The sequence below is a fragment of the Cherax quadricarinatus genome, chromosome 47 (genome assembly GCF_038502225.1).
Source record: "Cherax quadricarinatus isolate ZL_2023a chromosome 47, ASM3850222v1, whole genome shotgun sequence".
Taxonomy (NCBI): domain Eukaryota; kingdom Metazoa; phylum Arthropoda; class Malacostraca; order Decapoda; family Parastacidae; genus Cherax; species Cherax quadricarinatus.
This window is the reverse complement of record NC_091338.1, coordinates 16,364,025-16,383,506: the sequence shown is the minus strand read 5'-3', so window position 1 is coordinate 16,383,506 and position 19,482 is coordinate 16,364,025. Positions and strand designations below refer to the sequence as shown.

General features: G+C 39.2%; 1 protein-coding gene across 7 annotated transcripts in view; it reads left to right on the top strand.

Annotated features, from left to right (window-relative positions):
* LOC128696472 (uncharacterized) overlaps nt 1–19,482 on the top strand; it is a 765,910-nt gene that overhangs the window by 677,620 nt on the left and 68,808 nt on the right. For 5 of the 7 annotated variants that reach the window (XR_011393241.1, XM_070094721.1, XM_070094719.1 and 2 more), the window contains 4 exons: nt 321–433; nt 5,042–5,203; nt 6,247–6,557; nt 13,760–13,789. Coding sequence is in view for 6 of the 7 variants with exons in the window: in XM_070094721.1 (XP_069950822.1) it covers nt 321–433; nt 5,042–5,203; nt 6,247–6,557; nt 13,760–13,789 (616 nt within the window). In the remaining variant the exon portion in view is untranslated. The remainder of the gene's footprint in view (nt 1–320; nt 434–5,041; nt 5,204–6,246; nt 6,558–13,759; nt 13,790–19,482) is intronic. The other 2 variants (XM_070094722.1, XM_070094720.1) reach the window with 1 other exon arrangement.

Below are 19,482 nucleotides of genomic sequence, written 5' to 3'. Positions count from 1 at the left end.
TACACAAATAACCATCACATAGGAGAGAGGAACTTACGACGACATTTCAGTGTGACTTTGTAAATGGTTCAAGTCGGACCGAAACTTTGTCGTAACCTCCTCTCTCCTGTGTGCAGGTTATTTGTGTATAAGTACAACCCCTTTAAGTTATCCTTACTCATCTTTGCATCAAAAAATTAATTTTCTTGAAGCCCTTCAATATCATACACACAATGACAAAAAAATGCATGCTGCATTTTGGTTTTGTACTTGATCTTTTTAATATTATAATCAGAATTATTTTTTTGTTTTTAAGAAAAATGTAAATGCATAACTTGCAGATAAGCTGTGAACAGGCATTAGCATCTTTTGAAGCAAGACTGGAAATGGATGAACTGGCAGTGTATCAGCATGAGATGGAAGCTATTATCCAGAAGCCACTTCATGTTTACACGTAAGCCACTTCATTAATAAGTTTTTGCATGCAAATGATTACAATATTGTAGTTGTTTGTGATTACAGTACCTATTGAGTTACAGGAGCAGTGTTATGGTTGTGGCATTAAATCCTCAGTACAGTGGACCCTCAGTTAACGACATCATCGGATAGCGTAAAAATCAGATAACGACATGTTTTTGCGTCAAAATATTGGCTCAGTTAATGACAAAGAACTCGGTTAAAGTCATTCGTCCCGAACGTGTCTGTGCGGCCTGAGTGGCCTGGCCACTCCATGTACAGCCAGTGTGCCATTGTTTACAAGCCAGTGAGGACGATTCCACATGTACATGTGATACATTTTGTATTATTCTATTGTTTTTAGTGCTTGTAACTACTAAATAAGCCACCATGGGCCCAAAGAAAGCTTCTAGTGCATGCCTTTTTGTAAAGAGGGTGATAAATACTATAGAATTCAAGAAAAAGTTGGTAGAAAGATACGAGAGTGATGGTGGTGCACCAGCCAGGGTACTTCCCCACATACCAACCAGGGTACTTTCCCACATACCAGCCAGGGTACTTCCCCACACACCAGCCAGGGTACTTCCCCACATACCAACCAGGGTACTTCCCCACATACCAACCAGGGTACTTCCCCACATATAAACCAGGGTACTTCCCCACATACCAGCCAGGGTACTTCCCCACATACCAGCCAGGGTACTTCCCTACATACCAGTCAGGGTACTTTCCCACATACCAGCCAGGGTACTTCCCCACATACCAGCCAGGGTACTTCCCCCCACACACCAGCAAGGGTACTTCCCCACTTACCAGCCATGGTACTTCCCCACACACCAGCCAGGGTACTTCCCCACATGCCAGTCAGGGTGCTTCCACACACACACCAGCCAAGGTACTTCCCCACATACCAGCCAGGGTACTTCCCCAAACACCAGCCAGGGTACTTCCCCACACACCAACCAGGGTACTTCCCCACATACATGATTTGATTTGAGTGGGACTTGTGCATGAGTGAATAGAATTATCAAAGCTTATTGCTTGGGAAGCATTGAAAATTGAGTTGTGCAAATATGATTCTGTTAGCGGGATGGTTTGTGAAGAACTTGCCTAGTATGGGCCAACAGGCCTGCTGCAGTGTTCCTGCTTTCTTATGTGCAAACATTTATGGATGAACATCACCCTGGCACAGCTGTTGCAGGCTGTGCTGGCAACATCTACAATGACAATGTTGTGTTCCATTTTAGGGAAATTTTAAAGAGATGCCAGAAACAGAGCTCTCTGGACAGATATTTAGTGCCACAGGTGTACAGTGACTCTCAAGCTGGTCCTAGTGGCATTAAAAGACAAAGAAGGGAAGTAACCCCAGAAAAGGACTTGGTACCTGAAGTCTTTATGGAAGGGGATTTCCCTTCCAAACAATAGTACACTTCCATCCTCTCCCCTCCAGGCTCATCACTCATTAATATTTCTTCAATAAAGGTGAGTGTCATTTTAGTATTGTTTATTATGCATGTCTCATTGTTTTCTGTGTAGGGAAATGTATACTTCATGTAAAAAAAATTATTTTGTTTAATATTTTTGGGTGTCTGGGACAGATTAATCGGATTTCCATTATTTCCTATGGGGGAAAATTAATTCGGATAACAACAGAATCAATTAAAGACAAGCTCTCTGGAACGGATTAATGTCGTTAACTGAGGGTCCACTGTATTTAGTTTTTCATAGATTTTTAATGCTTTGATTTTCAGTTATCTGTTTATAATTATAGTTGCAGAGCTGTGCTCTTGATACCCTGTCTGGTATTTAATCTATAATTTTTAAAAAATTTCCTTGTTTTGCAACTTATTACCTCCTTTTGTAGCCCACTCCTTTCTTAATTTACAACTGTTGCCTCTTGTTTTTCTTCTTGATGTTGCTCAGAAATCTTGAATACAAAATTATACCCTTTTATAACTTCGTGTGGTAATCATAACTCCTCATATCTTCCTATCAGTCACCTAGTATGGGACTTCATATTTAGCATCTTGTGCATTTCTGTATTTCTATTACATAACATTTTTCAAAATTCTGATGAATAGAATATTTTGTATTACACAGACTGTGTGGTGTGAGGATTAATCAGATAATAAGGTTGGCAGGCAATGCCTGTACTCTTAGGGATGGGTGGGGATGTTACTGTCAAAGGGCAATCTAATTTGTGATGCCAGCACACTTCTGGCAAGATAGCAGTCGAATGAATGATGGTGAATGTATTTTCTTCTTTAGATAAAGGTAAACATAAAGATTTATTTCTTTGTAAAGGTTACAGTGTGTAATTACAATTTTGGTTTGCTATGTACAAAGAAAGCCACTGGCATGCTGGGGCATTTCAGGCAGACTATCCCTAGTACATAATAACTTAAAACTAGACAAGATAATAGTGGTTCACTTTATTCAAATCTTATTTAATCTTAATAATAATGCGAGGTAGTCAAGGTGGAGGTTTATAAGAAGAATGATGTTGAAGTTGCTCAAGCAGTAATATTTCATGGATTGGCAGATGTTTAAAAGACTAGAGGTCACATAATGTAACTAATTAGAAGTTGTTTTGGCTGATTTTGTTAATATTGAGAGATAAGATGATTTTTTTAGCAAAATCCTCTTGTCTTAGTGGGAGATAACCATTGAGATTAAAAACAAAAACAAAAAAAAATGGAGTGAAGAAATTGCAAGATGGTGTGGTATAAAAGGTGCAATCTAGGAAGCAGAAGGGTTTGTTCAGGTAGTTTGATTATTTACAAAAGGTGTAGGAAAGATAAGATGACCATGAGAGTGTAGAAATCAGTGGTAGATTGAAGGTAGTATAGGGAGCATCCCAGAAAGGGTTACAAATTTGATACGAGGGTTATTTAGAGAGGTAAGGGCTCCATCATACAGCAGGCACATGTGAGCAAGTTTGATTGAAATAAGTGAAAATAAATGATTTTTAGAATTTTGCTTTCTTTTTAGAGTGGAAGGTAACATCTATGAAAGGATTCAAGGAAAACTGGTAAGCCAGATTTCAGTTCTGGAGGTGTACAGTACAGTGCTTGCACTATGAAGGGTGGGCCCATGTAGGATGCTCCAGTTTGGAGGATCATTTGAGAAATAAGATAATACAGATTTTTCTTGCATTTCAAGAATTATATTAATGAATAGGAATTGAGAGTGTGGTGTATAATGTTGTACGGTATAGTGGTACCTCGAGTTTCGGCCATAATTCGTTCCAGAAGGCTGTTTGCATGCTGTTACCAAACGAGTTTGTTCCCATAAGGAATAATGTTAATTAGATTAGTCCGTTTCAGACCCCCAAAAATACGCTTACAAAAGCACTTACAAAAATACACTTACATAATTGCTCGAGTTGGAAGGTGTTTGAAACTCAAGGTACCACTGTATTTTTTTTAAAAATCTTATCCCGACACTTCATTGAAAATTACACTAAAATGTTTTAAGGTACTGTATAAACTTTTGTTTTCGTGCCAATTCCAAAATTTCTTAAATGTTTCCAAATTTTAATTTTTCTTCTTAATAGAAGAGACAAAATAGGAAAACAATTTCTGAAAACTGGTCTGTGGCCATCAGACCATAAAATTCTTTAATACACCTATTGTGTAATTAAAATGACTATGCAGTCTCCTTTATATATTTTTTTAACATGTCGGCCATTTCCCAATGAGGCAGGGTGGCCCAAAAAGAAAGAAAAAACTTTCATCATCGTTCAACACTTTCGCTATCATTCATACATAATCATGACGGTTTAGATGTCACTCCAAACAGCCAATATCCCAAACCCTCCTTTAAAGTGCAGGCATTGTACTTCCCACCTCCAGGACTCAAGTCCGGCAAACCGATTTCCCTGAATCTCTTCACTAAATATTACCCTACTCACACTCCAACAGATCGTTAGGTCCCAAAAACTATTTGTCTCCATTCACTCCTATCTAACACACACTCACACTTGTTGGAAGTCCAATCCTCTCGCCCACAAAACCTCTTTACCCCTCCCTCCAACCTTTCCTAGGATGACCTCTACCCTACCTTCCTTCCATTACAGATTTATATGCTCTCCAAGTCATTCTTTTTTGTTCCATCCTAAATGACAAAACCACCTCAACAACCTCTCTTCAGCCCTTTGACTAATACTTTTAATAACTCCACACATCCTCCTAATTTCCACACTATGAATTCTCTGCATAATATTTACACCACACACATTGCCCTTAGACACGACATCTCCACTGGCTCCAGCCTCCTCCTCGCTGCATCATTTACAACCCATGCTTCACACCCATATAAGTGTTGTATAAGTTCATTATATAGTTTAGGCCTCATCTTTAAAAAATGCATTGTTTAATTAATAGTAAATTTGAGAAAGAAGTGCTGTATAAATTATATACTGGCAGTTAGCAGATATTTAAGATATGTATATTTATTATCTCTGGTTAAGTATGGCACATTTATTATACTTCTATATTATATACAAGTACATTACTTTGTCTCCACATATTTTTATTAGTATGCCATTCCTTTTTATTTTAAGTACAATAACACATGTTAAAACTAAATTTTTTGCTGTTTTCAGGGATTTTGTGCAGCATTGTTTTGGTCCATTTAGTGGCGTTATTGGCAGAACTGGCAACTATGACAGAGTGGAAAGAGAAGTACGAGATTTAATTCTAACACTGCAAGAAAAAATTGACAGACGGAGAAGAGATCTGGCGTTGGGCCTGCCTATCAGTGTCAGGTAAGACATTGGTAGTTAAAAACACTATTATAATAATGAATTATCATTAGGTCAGAGGTATACAATACTGAAAAGTTGATGAATAAGACATGTGCAACACTTGATTATAGGGAAACTGACTCCTTTATAAAAGTCTCTGTCATCATGACCCTGCATTAGAGGAAAGAAAATGCTTCCTGTGTGCATGAAATATCTCTCCAGTAAAGATACCCAGGTATTGCATATGTTTTATTCAGCAACTTGTGGGTAGTATATACCTTTGATCTAATGTTATTTGTCTGACACAGCTACATGATGTAATTTTGATGCAGAGGATATCTTCAACTCTTTTACTGACCTCTGGCCCACCTTATGGGCATGACTTACTTTTGCTAATGGGTTTTGCTCACATGTGACAATGTCTACAACTGCCTCAACTAGATTTACTTTGAAAGTCTTCATAATCATATCCCTGCATTTGATTGAAAAGATTTAATGTGCAGGCAAAAAATCCTAATAAAGTTACCCAGATGTTCCCCATGTGTCTTTTTCATCAGGTAAATGAATTTCTAAACATAAACCATGTACTGTATAATCACCTATAAGTTGGAAATTTAGGAGGAAATAAATTATTCTTTCCTCTATGAGGAAGTGGAACAGAATTCTTCCTCTGTAAGCCATGCATGTCGTAAGAGGTGACTAAAATGCCGGGAGCAAGGGGGCTAGTAACCCCTTTTCTTGTATAAATTACTAAATTTAAAAAGAGGAACTTTCATTTTTCTTTTTGGGCCACCCTGCCTCGGTGGGATACGGCCGGTGTGTTGAAAGAAGAATAGTCATATATTAGAAAATTCCAAAATGGTACTTTGTTAATGCTGTATTTGATGATTTATTTGTGTTTAGTTTGTTATTTACTACCATTAACTAGGTTTGCTATCAATGACCATTACCAGAAATAGTATATCCTCTGTTCAGAGCAAAGATGTGCAGAACATAAAGATTTTTAGGCTGTTGTATAGAATAAAACTAATCTGCTATAATAACTTGTATTTATATCTTATCAGGTCAAAAATCAAGCTGACTACCAGAGAATTAAAGTTGGCTCTTAAACAAGCTACCATAATGCTTGAAGACTTCTACCCATCTCATGTGTTGAATCGAATCATTGACCAGCAGGGGGCTGAACCTTCTGGCAATGATGTTGGGGCAATTTTAAACCGGCTTGATACAGTGCAAGGGAATAATGCATCTGCACCAAAGCATGTAGGAATTTTGGAGAGAGGTGGTGTGATAAGTGGAACAAGAAAAGGTGGACCAACAGAACCAAAGTTTGCAACAGTAGAGGAATGGTGGGACAGCAAAGGACTTGCCTTAGGTATGTTGATGACATGAAGAGATACACTGTACTGTTTATTTATCATCTACTGTTGTCTCATAGCCCCTTATTCTCCCTGGGAACTCCTATCCAAAGGATGACCACGACAGGAAAGTCTCCAGGTAGCATGTTCTATACTGTACTTCCAAAGTCGCCGTGAGACCTATCTTATAAGTAACCCACTACTTTCCCCTTTCATAAATTAGGCTGTCTAGCCATCACACTGCATGTATTGCACTCTGGTTTATCTTACATAAAAGCCTACTGTCAGTCATCCTCTCCAGATATTCAAACCATTGTTAAGCATTGCACTGCAACTACTTGATTTCATTTTAAATCTATATGTGTAACAGGTGTAAAATAAAATAGACAATAATAATAATAATAATGAGAGGTTTTTAGTAGCTTTGAGTTTTAGGGGTTTAAGCATCCAGCAGGCTTGTGTGAGTGTGTTAGGAGTGAATGGAGACAAGTGGCTTTTAATGGACGTGATGTTGGAGTGTGAGCAAGGTAACTTTTATGAAAGGATTCAGGGAAAGCAGTTAGACAAACTTGAGTCCTGGAGTCATGAATGGTGTTGCCTGCACACTGAAGGAGGGTTGGGGATGTTGCAGTTGGAGGGGTAATCCGATTGTGATGTTGGTGAATGTATCTTCTTTGAGTCACCCTGCCTTGGTGAGAAACTGCCACTCTGTTTAAAAAAAAACAATGTTTGAACAGTGCAAAAATTGTAAACTAGAGGAAGAGGGAGGTTAAAAGAGTGGTGAAGGAGTGCAAAAGGAGAGCCATTGGGAGAATGGGTGAGTCTTTATCAGAAAATTTTGTTGAGAATGAGATGCTTTGGAGAGATATAAATAAAATGAAGCTTGGAGAGCCAATGGACTTAGCAGTTAAGAATAAAAGTGGGGAGGTGGAGATACTAGAAAGATGGAAAAGATATTTTGAGAAGGATATTTTGATTTTATGCATGGGCAGGGAAGGATAATATTGTATAAGAATTAGGAAGAGCCTGAGATGGATGTAGGGAAGGCAGCAGGTAGAATGAAGGTGGTAAAGTGGCTGGGATAGATGGGGTTAAGACAGATGTTAAAAGCAGGTGGAGGATGTAGTGTTAAGTGGTTGGTGTATTTCTTCATTATATGCATGAAAGAAGGGAAGGTACCACAGGATTGGCAGAGGACATGAATGTACAAGATAAGGTAAAATTTATGGTATGACTGTTATTGAAAGTTTTAGGGGTAAGACAGAGAGGAGCAGGGAGGATTTAGAAATGGCAGGGGATGCATAGACAAATGTTTACATTGAAGCATATAAGTGTAAAGTACTTGGATAATGGAAAAGAGGTGTTTGTTGCATTTATGGATTTAGGAAAGGCATATGATAAGATGGATAGGAGAGCCATGTAGTAGAAGTTGCAGATATATGGAATAGGTGACAGGTTACTAAAAGCAGTTAGAGGTTTTTATGCAGGCAGTGAAATGCAGGTTAGGGTTTGCAGTAGAGAGGGGTATAGTTTTCCAGCAAAAGTAGGGTCTAGACCTACGTGTGATGTCTATATAGTTGTTAACATATTTGTAGATGGGATTGTGAAGATAGTAAACAGTAAGGCGTTGGGAAGTTATCCCAGTTGCTCTTTGCTGATGACAGTTCTTTTAAGGGATTCTGAAGGCAAATTTCACATGTTAGTGGATGAATGTAAAAGGAGGAAATTAAAAGTGAAATAAGAAAAGAGCAAGGTGATGAGAGTAACAAAAATGTCTAGGCAGTGATAGATTGAATATCAGATTGGAGGGAGGGAGTATGGAGGAAGTGAACGTATTTATATATTTGGGAGTGGACTTGTCAGCAGATGAGTCTATGAAAAATTGGTGAATGATAAAATAGATGAGGGAAATAATGGTACATGGTGTATTGAAGTACAGTGGACCCCCGCCTTACGACATTAATCCGTTCCTGAGAGCTCATTATAAGCCAAAATTATCGTTAGCTGAATTAATTTTCCCCATAAGAAATAATGGAAATCAAATTAATCCGTTCCTGACACCCCAAAGTATGAAAAAAAAAAATTTTTACCACATGAAACATTAATTTTAATACACACAAACTGAAGAAGACATGCACAATTACTACTCTACTAAGAATAGAATACATGACACTTAGCTTTATTGAAAATCTGGTGATGATTGATGGGATGGGAGGAGGGGAGTGTGGAAGTTATTGTTTAGAAGGGGAATCCCCTTCCATTAGGACTTGAGGTAGCAAGTTCTTTTCTGGGGTTACTTCCCTTCTTTTAATGCCACTAGGACCAACTTGAGTCACTGGACCTCTGTCACACAACAGATCTGTCCATAGAGCTCTGTACCTCCCGTTCCTTTAAGACTTTCCTAAAATGGGCCATAACATTGTCATTGTACAGGTTGCCAACACGGCTTGCAGTAGCTGTGTCAGGGTGATTTTCATCCATAAAGGTTTGCAGTTCAACCCACTTTGCACACATTTCCTTAATCTCTTTCTTCAATTCCATACTAATTCTCGCCCTTTTTACCACAAGGATGGCACTAGAAGCTTTCTTGGGATCCATGGTGACTTATTTTGCAGTTAGAAGCACTAAAAACACTGGGATAATGTGAAATGTACCAAGTGTATGAGTAGATGCGACTATATTGGCTGGCTTGTAAACACTGGCGCTGAGGCCACACGTGGGACGTGTCCCAGACGAATCACGTAAGGCGAGCTTTTTATCGTGAGGCGAGGCAGAATTTTTGCATTCAAATGCTTTGTATGGCAGATTTAATGTAACACGATGCATTCGTAAGGCGGGGTCCACTGTATTGGGAAAGAAAGAAGTTTATCTGTGGATGTAAAAAAGGAAATGTACCAGAGTATAGTGGGACCAGTACTTTTATATAGGTGTGAGGCATGGGTTTTGAATGCTGCAGCAAAAGGGAGGCTAGAGGCAGTGATGTTATGTGTGAGAGCAATATGTAGTGTGAATTGTAGGTAGTAGGTTGGTAGACAGCAACCTCCAGAGAGTTACTACTGTTCTGCCAAGTGAGTGTAAAACGGAAATCTGTAATTGTTTTACATGATGGTAGGATTGCTGGTGCCTTTTTTCTGTTTCATAAACATGCAAGATTTCAGGTATGTCTTGCTGCTTCTACTTACACTTAGGTCACACTACACATACAGCTTTATACATCATTAGTAAGGCCTCACCTAGATTATGCAGCTCAGTTCTTAAGTTACATTTACTTGTTAGACGAAGAATGAGGGGAGACCTGATCGAAGTGTATAAGTGGAAGATAGATATTAATAAAGGGGATATAAATAAGGTCTTGAGGATATCTCTCCAAGAGAGAACCCGCAGTAATGGATTTAAATTAGATAAGTTTAGATTTAGAAAGGACATAGGAAAGTATTGGTTTGGAAATAGGGTAGTTGATGAGTGGAACAGTCTACCTAGTTGGGTTACTGAGGCTAGGACTTTGGGTAGTTTCAAATTTAGGTTGGATAAGTACATGAGTGGGAGGGGTTGGATTTGAGTGGGACTTGCACATCAGAGCTTATTTCTTGTGTAGCATTGAAAATTGGGTTAGGCAAATGTTTTGTTAGTGGGATGAATTGTAAAGGACCTGCCTAGTATGGGCCAACAGGCCTGCTGCAGTGTTCCTCCTTTCTTATGTTCTTATGTACAAGCATATATATATACATACCCCTCTGGGTTTTCTTTTATTTTCTTTTTAGTTCTTGTTCTTGTTTATTTCTTATTTCCATGGGGAAGTGGAACAGAATTCTTCCTACGTAAGCCATGCGTGTCGTAAGAGGCGACTAAAATGCCGGGAGCAAGGGGCTGGTAACCTCTTCTTCTGTATATATTACTAAATGTACAAGGAGAAACTTTCGTTTCTCCTTTTGGGCCACCCCACCTCGGTGGGATACAGCCGGTGTGTTGAAAGGAAGGAAAGATGTATATATACACACACCCTTCTGGGTTTTCTTCTATTTTCTTTCTAGTTCTTGTTTATTTACTCTTATCTCCATGGGAAAGTGGAACAGAATTCTTTCTCAGTAAGCCATGCATGTTGTAAGAGGTGACTAAAATGCCAGGAGCAAGGGGCTAGTAACCCCTTACAAATTTAAAGGAGATGGATGATCAAGGGTATAATTCTTTAGGCTAAGGAGGGGTTCTTGAGATAGTTTGGACATGTGAAGAGGGTGGAAGGTACGAGGGGAAGGGGTCATCCCAGGAATGGTTGGAAGGAGGGGGTACAAGAGGCTTTGAGTTTTAGGGGCTTGAGCATCAGGCAGACTTGTGTGAGCATGTTAAAAGGAATGTGTGGAGACAGGTGTTTTTTAATGGATGTGCTGTTGCAGCATGAAAAGGATAACTTTTATGAAGGGCTTCAGGGTAAACCGATTAGCCAGACTTTAGTCCTGGAGGTGGGAAAAGCAATGCCTTCACTCTTAAGAAGGGGTGGGGATGTTGCAGTCAGAAGGATAATCTGCTTGTGATGTCATCATATTTATGGAAAGAAGGTTGTTGAGTGAATGTTGGTAAATGTATTTTTTTCTTTGGATCACCATGCCTTGGCAGGAAATGGCTATTGAGTTAAAAAAAATAATAATGGCAATAATACTACTTTTACAAATAATAATAATAATAATAATTGTAACAATTATCATACACTGTCTTATCAGCACACTTCTGGCAAAACAGTGATTAAGCGAGTAATGGTGAAAGCATTTTCTCTTACCACTTTCCTAATGACACAGTACTTTGGGGAGATTCTGAAGAAAAGTTGTAAGGGTGCATTAGGAGTTTGGAAGGGGCTTTAAAATAAGGAGATTAAAAGTGAACATAGAAAGAGCAAGTTGGTGCAAGTAAAAAAAAGAGTTGACAGTAGAGGGTTGGGCATCAGATTGGTGGAAGTATGGAGAAAGCAAATGTATTTAGATAAGTGGGATTGGATGTGTTAGAAACTGGGTCATGGAAGATGAGGTGAGCAAAGGTATATAGAGTACTGAGAAAGAATTTCATCATTGGAGGCAAAAAGAGAAAGGTACCCAACAGTTTTATATGGGTGGCAGGCATGGTCTTTAATGTTGCAGGAAGACGGAAACTGGAAGCAGTGGAGATGTCATGTTTGAGATTAATGTGTGTTATGAACATTATACATAGAATTAAGAACATGTAAATTAGAAGGTGATGTGGGAGTAAGAAGGGTATAATTTAGAGGGGTGGATGAAGGGTTTGTGTGGCAGTTTTCTCATTTAGAAAGATCGTATAGATCTGGTTTGGTTGAAAGAAGAGGTAGGGGTTAAGAATCATATCAAGAAAGGTTGGAGAGAGGGGTGAAGGAAGTTTTAAGTGGTAGTGGCTTGAGCATCCATTAGGTATATGTGAACATGTTAGTTCCACGTGAGTGGGGATAAGTGATTTTTGGTATTTTATGTTCTGTTGGAATGTGAACAAGGTTTCATTTATAAAAAATTCACTGAAAATAATTAGCCAGACTTGAGTCTTGGAGGTGATAAGTACAGTGCCTGCACCTTGAAGGATGGCTGAAAACAGGAGCAGCACAAGAGTTTCTGTATTGGTGGGGCTTAATTAACCCTTTGACTGTTGCAAGCCCCTTTATGAAACTGTCATTCTATGTCGCAAAATTTTTTGAAAAAAAAAAAATTACTTTTTCTTGTGAAACGATAGAGAATCTTTTCCCGATGGTAATGACACCAAAAGTACGAAATTTGGTCGAAAACTCATGGAATTATGCTCCCGCGAAGTTAGCGGTCTCGGGGACATATACACATCGGCGATTTTGCCGACTTTGAGCCCTGTTTTTGGCCAATTCCATTGTTCCAGTTGACCAAACTCATAGCTATTTCTTTAGAACTCCATTTTTTCTATCAGTTGAGTACAAGAAACCGCCCATTTACCGATTTGAACTACCCAATAAAGTGGTCAGAAATTGGCAACTTGGCCAATTTCACACAAATTAAAAAAGATGCCAATTTCAAAATAGGGTCCAGAATAAACAATGTAGACATTCTTGGCACTAAAATAACATATCCTCTGTTCATTAGTCGTGTCTCTAGGCCCCTCTTATATTACTATTGCTTTCTATTTTGATTTTTTATTCATACAAAAAATGCAAAATTTACTGTTATGCAGACTACTGCATTATTGTAAAAATGGTATAAATAATATCAGTGCACTAGTGAAAGAATACTAGACTCCCCAGTTGATGTGTATTGGATGTGTGGTGTGATTTGCTTACTCCTGAACTTTGGTAAAAATCAAACATTTCCGCTACTTTGAGCTCAATTTCAAGGTCGTTTTCATCGTGAAACTAATCAAAATCATCTCTATTTCTGTAATATGTTTTCCATTTTATCACATGAGACCATGAAAACGAGAATGCAACGATAAATACTATACGAAAATACACCTCAAATTCGGTGTTTTAATCCAAAAAAACAGTCAGTTTTTTTTTCTCATTATGCACTGCATGCTGCAGGATTTTTGTATGTGGTGCACACTGACCACACAGACCCATTCTCTCACATGTGGGCCTACCAGCTTTCTCCTGCTTGATTTGAAGCTGCTAGAATTTACGCGTATAAATACGTCAGAAACAGTGGCGCGTAAGACGTATATATACGACCAAAACAGTCAAAGGATTAAGGGTGGCTATCCAGGTGTAGGGGAGGCTAGTAGATCTGTTTTGAAGCTGCGTTTAAGGGGGCTTTAGGGGCCGAGGGATTTCTTTGGGTGGGCTGAAATCTCACCGGTGTGAGGATGTTTTAGTTTGGATGGTCAATGAATTGTGATGTCAGAACACTTCTGGCAAGACAGCCATTGAATGAATGGTGAGTCACTTTATCCTGGTAAGAGACAGCCAGTTTAGTAAAAAAAAAAATTAGATTATAGTATCAAGAATAATGAGATTTTTAATTTGTAGCTTAATTCAGACACAAAAGAATTAATCACAGTAAATCACTGGTAATAATAATACAGTACTATATATATACACAAGCAGAGGCATGCTGCAATAGGATATTATGGTGAAGATTTCCTATGAGTTCAGACACTGGTCTTTGACACCTTTATTAAACTTGCTTAATATATTATAGATTTTAGTTTCTTCTGGTAGGCTAGTTCATGTTTTGGGCACTTTGATTTGCACAGAATTTTTCCACAGATACTGTCGTTCACATGGAATATCAGAGAGGTATTTATCTCTTGTGTGATGCCCATGAATTCCATTACAACTCTCAAGGAAGAGCCTTATGTGTGTATTAGCATTACAGTTTAAGGTCCTGAAGATCTAGATGAATCGTAGAATGCACGAATTGCTTTTATGTTCTATTGGTTTAAGAGATTTGAAGGAGATTGGTGTTTGTTTAAATAAAAGAGTTTGCAATGGTTTTAATGGCTGACATTTGCTGTGTAATGATTGGTTTGAAATAATTTACTGTTGATTTCCATGCACAGATACCATATATGAGATATGGATAGATAAATGTAGTACAGTGGAACCTCGGTTGTCGAATCTGATTTGTTTCAGATGTTGATTTGACAACCAAAATGGATGACAACCAAAGCAATTTTTCCCATAAAGAATAATGTGAATAGAATTAATCTGATTCAGACCCCAAATGACATAATAATTTCTTAAAAATGTACTAACTAGTACATAAAACTGTAAAAATGAATACTAAAAGAAACTTTAACTGAAATACTGTACAGTAAATGAAAATTTAACTGCCTCTTACCTATCAGAGGAGAGCTCATGGCATACCAGATGCAAGAGATGGAGGAGAGGAGGGGGTATGTTACTGTCTGGAAGGAGAGTCACCTTCTATTAATATGTTAGGCAACTGTCCTTCTGGTGTTGTTTCTCTTCTTTGTCATGTTTTACCACTTCTTCTAACTCACTGGTTCTTTGTCTCATTTAAAACCTGTCCAGTGAGGTTTGTTTCAGGCTTCATTTTAACAATGTCTAAATTGAGACATTACACTATCATTGTACATGCTTTGTCTGGATGGTATTTTTCAGCCATTTTCATGCCATTTAGCACACATTTCCTTGACAAGTGCAATGGGCACATCATCCTTTCCCTCCTCTTCCTCTGATGACAGCTCCTCCGCTGCAATCTGTTGCTTCTCCTTGTGAAGGTCAACAGGTTCTGCGGTGAGTTCAGTTCTATGCTCCTCCACTAATTCCTCCACATCATCTTCAGTCACCTCTAGGCTTAAGGTCTTTCCCAGGGACACACTATCCTCTACTGGCTCAGGCTGCCACAAAGTCAGGCCACAATTTATTCCATGCTGACTGAATGGTCCTGGAAGATACATTCTGCCAGGCTTTGTTTTTAAGCCTCAAGCAGGTGAGGATATTGAAATGGTCCTTAAAGAACTCCCTGAGAGATAAATTTGTGTCTGAAGTGATTTCAAAACACCTTTCAAAAAGTGCTTTGGTGTGGAGTTTCCTGAAGTTAGAAATGACCTGCTGGTGCATGGGCTGGATGAGTGGAGTGGTATTAGGAGGCAAGAACTTCACAGTCATAAAACTGAACTCCTCCAGCAACTTGTTTTCCAAGCTTGGAGGGTGAGCTGGAGCATTATCCATAAATAAAAAAACCCTGAGTGGCAATTGGCTTTTAATGAGGTACTTTTTGACAGTGGGAGCAAAGACCTCATGAACCCACTCAATAAAAAATTGTCTTGTTACCCAAGCATTCGTGTTGGCCCTCCACATAACTGCCAGTTTGATTTTCATACCATTGTTTTTTTAAAAACTTGTGGATTTTCAGAATGACAGACAAGTAAGGGCTTCAATTTCAAGTCGCCACTTGCATTACCACAGAGTAACAGAGCAAGCATGTCTTAAATTTGCTTGTATCCTGGCATTGACTTTTCCTTTTTGGTTATATAGGTTCTCTTGGGCATTTTCTTCCAGAAGAAGCCTCTCAGATTAAACACCTGTTGTGGGACAAACCCCTCAGCCTCTACATACTCTTGGAATTCAGTAACATGCTTTTCAACAGCCACTTTGTCAACACTGGCAGCCTCCCCATGCCTAGCCACACTATGAATGCCACTTCTCTTAAAATTATCAAACCAACTCCTACTAGCCTTGAAGGATTGAGTTTCAGCACTTGTTCCACTTTTTTTTTTTTTAGTTCATTATGCAGCTGCCTTGCTTTTTCACAAATAATGGTCTCTGAAACACTATCATTGTGTAACTGTTTTTTGTCGACTCATTGTCCAGTGTGCATTCTGTGAGCACATGACCCAAGCCATTTGCATTGTCTGTCAACAACAAAGAAAACATGAAAACCTGGACATTTTTTCTCTAATTCCTCGTTCGAAAACCAATTTGTTTGACAAGTGATGCAGTTGACAACTGAGGTTCCACTGTATAGGAAAAGGAATGTAGAGTAGGGTACATAGTAGCAAATGTGTAAGAATTTACCATCTTTTTTTATGCTTTTTTACTTTTGATTATGTGCTGCTATGAGTATTAAATTTAATTATTTATTCAGGAATAAGCTTAGAAATTTGTCTTCATATGTATTCTCTATTAGTGTGTTATTAACATACATTTTCAGTTATTTGTTAATTTTCTTTACTAAATAATTATTGCATGCCCAGAGTAATACCCCTTCCCATCTTATGAGTGCATAATACCCAGGAAAATGTGAAAAAATTTAAGAAATTGAAAGCTACTCATAATACATCACTGCACGTTGCGATTGTTGGGTTGAAGTGTGATGACCTCTGGACTGTCTCAACCCAATGATGTCCACCTGCTGGTTGTTTAACCCTTCAACCAAATACAGTGGACCCTCAACCAATGGCATTAATCTGTTCCAGAGAGCTTGCCGTTGGTCGAATTAATTTTCTCCATAAGAAATAATGGAAATAGAATTAATCCATTCCTGACACCCCAAAGTCTGAAAAAAAAATTTTTTTCACATGAAGTATACATTTTCTTACACCAAAACGAATGGGACATGCAAAATAAACAGTAATTAAATGCCACTTACCTTTATTGTGGAGCTGTTGATGAGTGCCAGCAGCAGGGGAGATTCAGGATTATCTATTGCTTGGAAGGAGAATCCCCTTCCATGAAGACTTTGGGTACCAAGTCCTTTGGTGGGGTTACCTACCTTCTTGGTTTTTTAATGCCACTATTACCAGCTTGAGAGTCACTGGACCCCTGTCGCACAAAATATCTGTCCAGAGAGCTCTTTCTCATGTGCCCTTAGGATTTCCTTAAAATGGGACACAAGAGTGTCATTGTACATGTTGCCAATGCAGCTTGCAACTTCTGTGACAGGATAAAATTCCCTAGTGACCTATGCCTTACTGTTTGATCTCCACAGCACACAAATTACCCTTACCTGGAGTTTACCTGGAGAGAGTTCCGGAGGTCAACGCCCCCATGGCCCGGTCTGTGACTAGGCCTCATAGTGGATCAGAGCCTGATCAACCAGGCTGTTACTGCTGGCTGCACCCAATCCATTGTACGAGCCACAGCCCGGCTGGTCAGGTACTGACTTTAGGTGCTTCCCTAGTGCCTGCTTGAAGACAGCCAGGGGTCTATTAATAATCCCCCTTATGTATGCTGGGAGGCAGTTGAACAGTCTCGGGCCCCTGACACTTATTGTATTGACTCTTAACGTGCTAGTGACGCCCCTGCTTTTCATTGGGGGGATGTTGCATTGTCTGCCGAGTGTTTTGCTTTCATTGTGAGTGATTTTCGTGTGCAAGTTCGGTACTAGTCCCTCTAGGATTTTCCAGGTGTATATAATCATGTATCTCTCCCGCCTGCGTTCCAGGGAGTACAGGTTCAGGAACTTCAAGCGCTCTCAGTAATTGAGGTGTTTTATCTCAGTTATGTGCGCCGTGAAGGTTCTCTGTACATTTTCTAGGTCAGCAATTTCACCTGCCTTGAAAGGTACTGTTAGTGTGCAGCAATATTCCAGCCTAGATAAAACAAGCGACCTGAAGAGTGTCATCATGGGCTTGACGATATTGTTTTTCTGGAACACTCTGGGAGTATCAGAGTGATACACCAATAAAGGCTTCACTTTGCAATCACCACTAGCATTACTACACAACATTAATGTCAGCCTGTCTTTCATAGGCTTATGTCCTGGGAGTGCCTATTCCTTCTGAGTAATGTAGGTCCTGTTTGGCATTTTCTTCCAAAACAGATCTGTTTCATCACAATTAAACACTTGTTCAAGTTTTAAGTTTTCAGTCTCTTTGTATTCCTTAAAGTCCTTCACATATTTTTCAACTGCATTTTTGTCTGAACTGGCTGCCTCACCATGCCTTACCACACTGTGTATGCCACTACGAATCTTAAATCTCTCAAACCAGCCTTTGCTGACCTTAAATTCATCAGCAGCAGCACTATTTTGAGGCATTCTCTTAATGAGATCATCATGCAACTTCCTTGCCTTTTCACAAATTATAGACTAAGAAACACTATCACCTGATACGGTGGTCCCTCGATAATCGTCGGGCTTGATAGTTGTTCTTTTTGGAAATCATCACGTTATTTTCATCCAAACGTTGGCTCGCAAATGGTTGATTGACTCGCTAATCGTCATTCGTCCTGGACGCGTACTCACGGCTCTGAGCCGCCTCGGCCTCCCTTCCCAGCCAGTGTGCCATTGTGTACCAGTGAACCACCGTCCCCTCACTTCTTCATACAAAATATTTCATAATATTCCATTCATTTTAGTGCTTGCAAGTGCTAAATAAGCTACCATGGCTCCAAAGAAAGCTCCTACTGCCAAGCCTTTGGTAAAGAAGGTGAGAAATATGATTGAATTTAAGAAAAACATCATTGAACAATATGAAAGTGGCATACGTGTGGCCGAACTGGCCAGGATGTATAACAAATCCCATACAACCATATCTTCCATTGTGGCAAAGAAAAAGGAAATCAAGGAAATTGTGGCCAGAGGGATTTTGAAGGGTTTGGGGCTGACCCGATGGCCCTATGTCAGTTGTGAAATCTATTGTGGCATTGGGGAGTTCCATGGGGTTGGATGTGAGTTTGTAGGATGTGGAAGAGTTGGTGGAGGACCACAACAAAGAGCTAACCACTGAGGAGCTGCAAGAGCTTCAGCAGAGACAGCAACAGATCGCAGGTCAGAATCTTGCTGCAGAGGAGGAGGAAGAGAGATGGAAGAAGGTGCCTTCTTCAGAAATTACGGAGATTTTTGAAATGTGGGGTAGGATGGAAAGATTTATGGACAAACATCACCCTGAGAAGGATGTTGCAAGCCATATCAGCAACTTGTACAGTGACAGAGTTTTGGCCCATTTTTGGGAAGTTTTAAAGAGACGCCAGAAACAGAGCTCTCTGGACACTTTTTTGCGAGACAGGACTCCAGTGACTCTCAAGCTGGTCCTAGTGGCATTAAGAAACAGAGAAGAGAAGTATGTAACCCCAGAAAAGGACTTGGTACCTGAGGTGTTGATGGAAGGGGATTCCCCTTCCAAACAGTAACTAATCCAATCTCTCTCCTCCTCCAGTCTTCCATACACTAAGAAGAATCGCCAATAAAGGTAAGTGTTATGCTGTTACTGTTTCATTCATCATGTCCCATTCTATTGTTTATGTACTACATCTATATTTCATGTAAAAACAATTTTTGTTTTAATACTTATGGGTGTCAGGAACGGATTAATTGTATTTACATTATTTCTTATGGGGAAAATTGATTTGAAAATCGTCTATTTCGATAATCGTCACACTTCCAGGAACGGATTAACGACGATAAACGAAGGACCACTGTAATTGTTTTTTGTTTATCCATACCAATAACAGTCTCTCTACCTCTTCAATTATTTGCAGTCTCCGTTTTGAAAACATACTTGAACCTTTCGCAACAATAG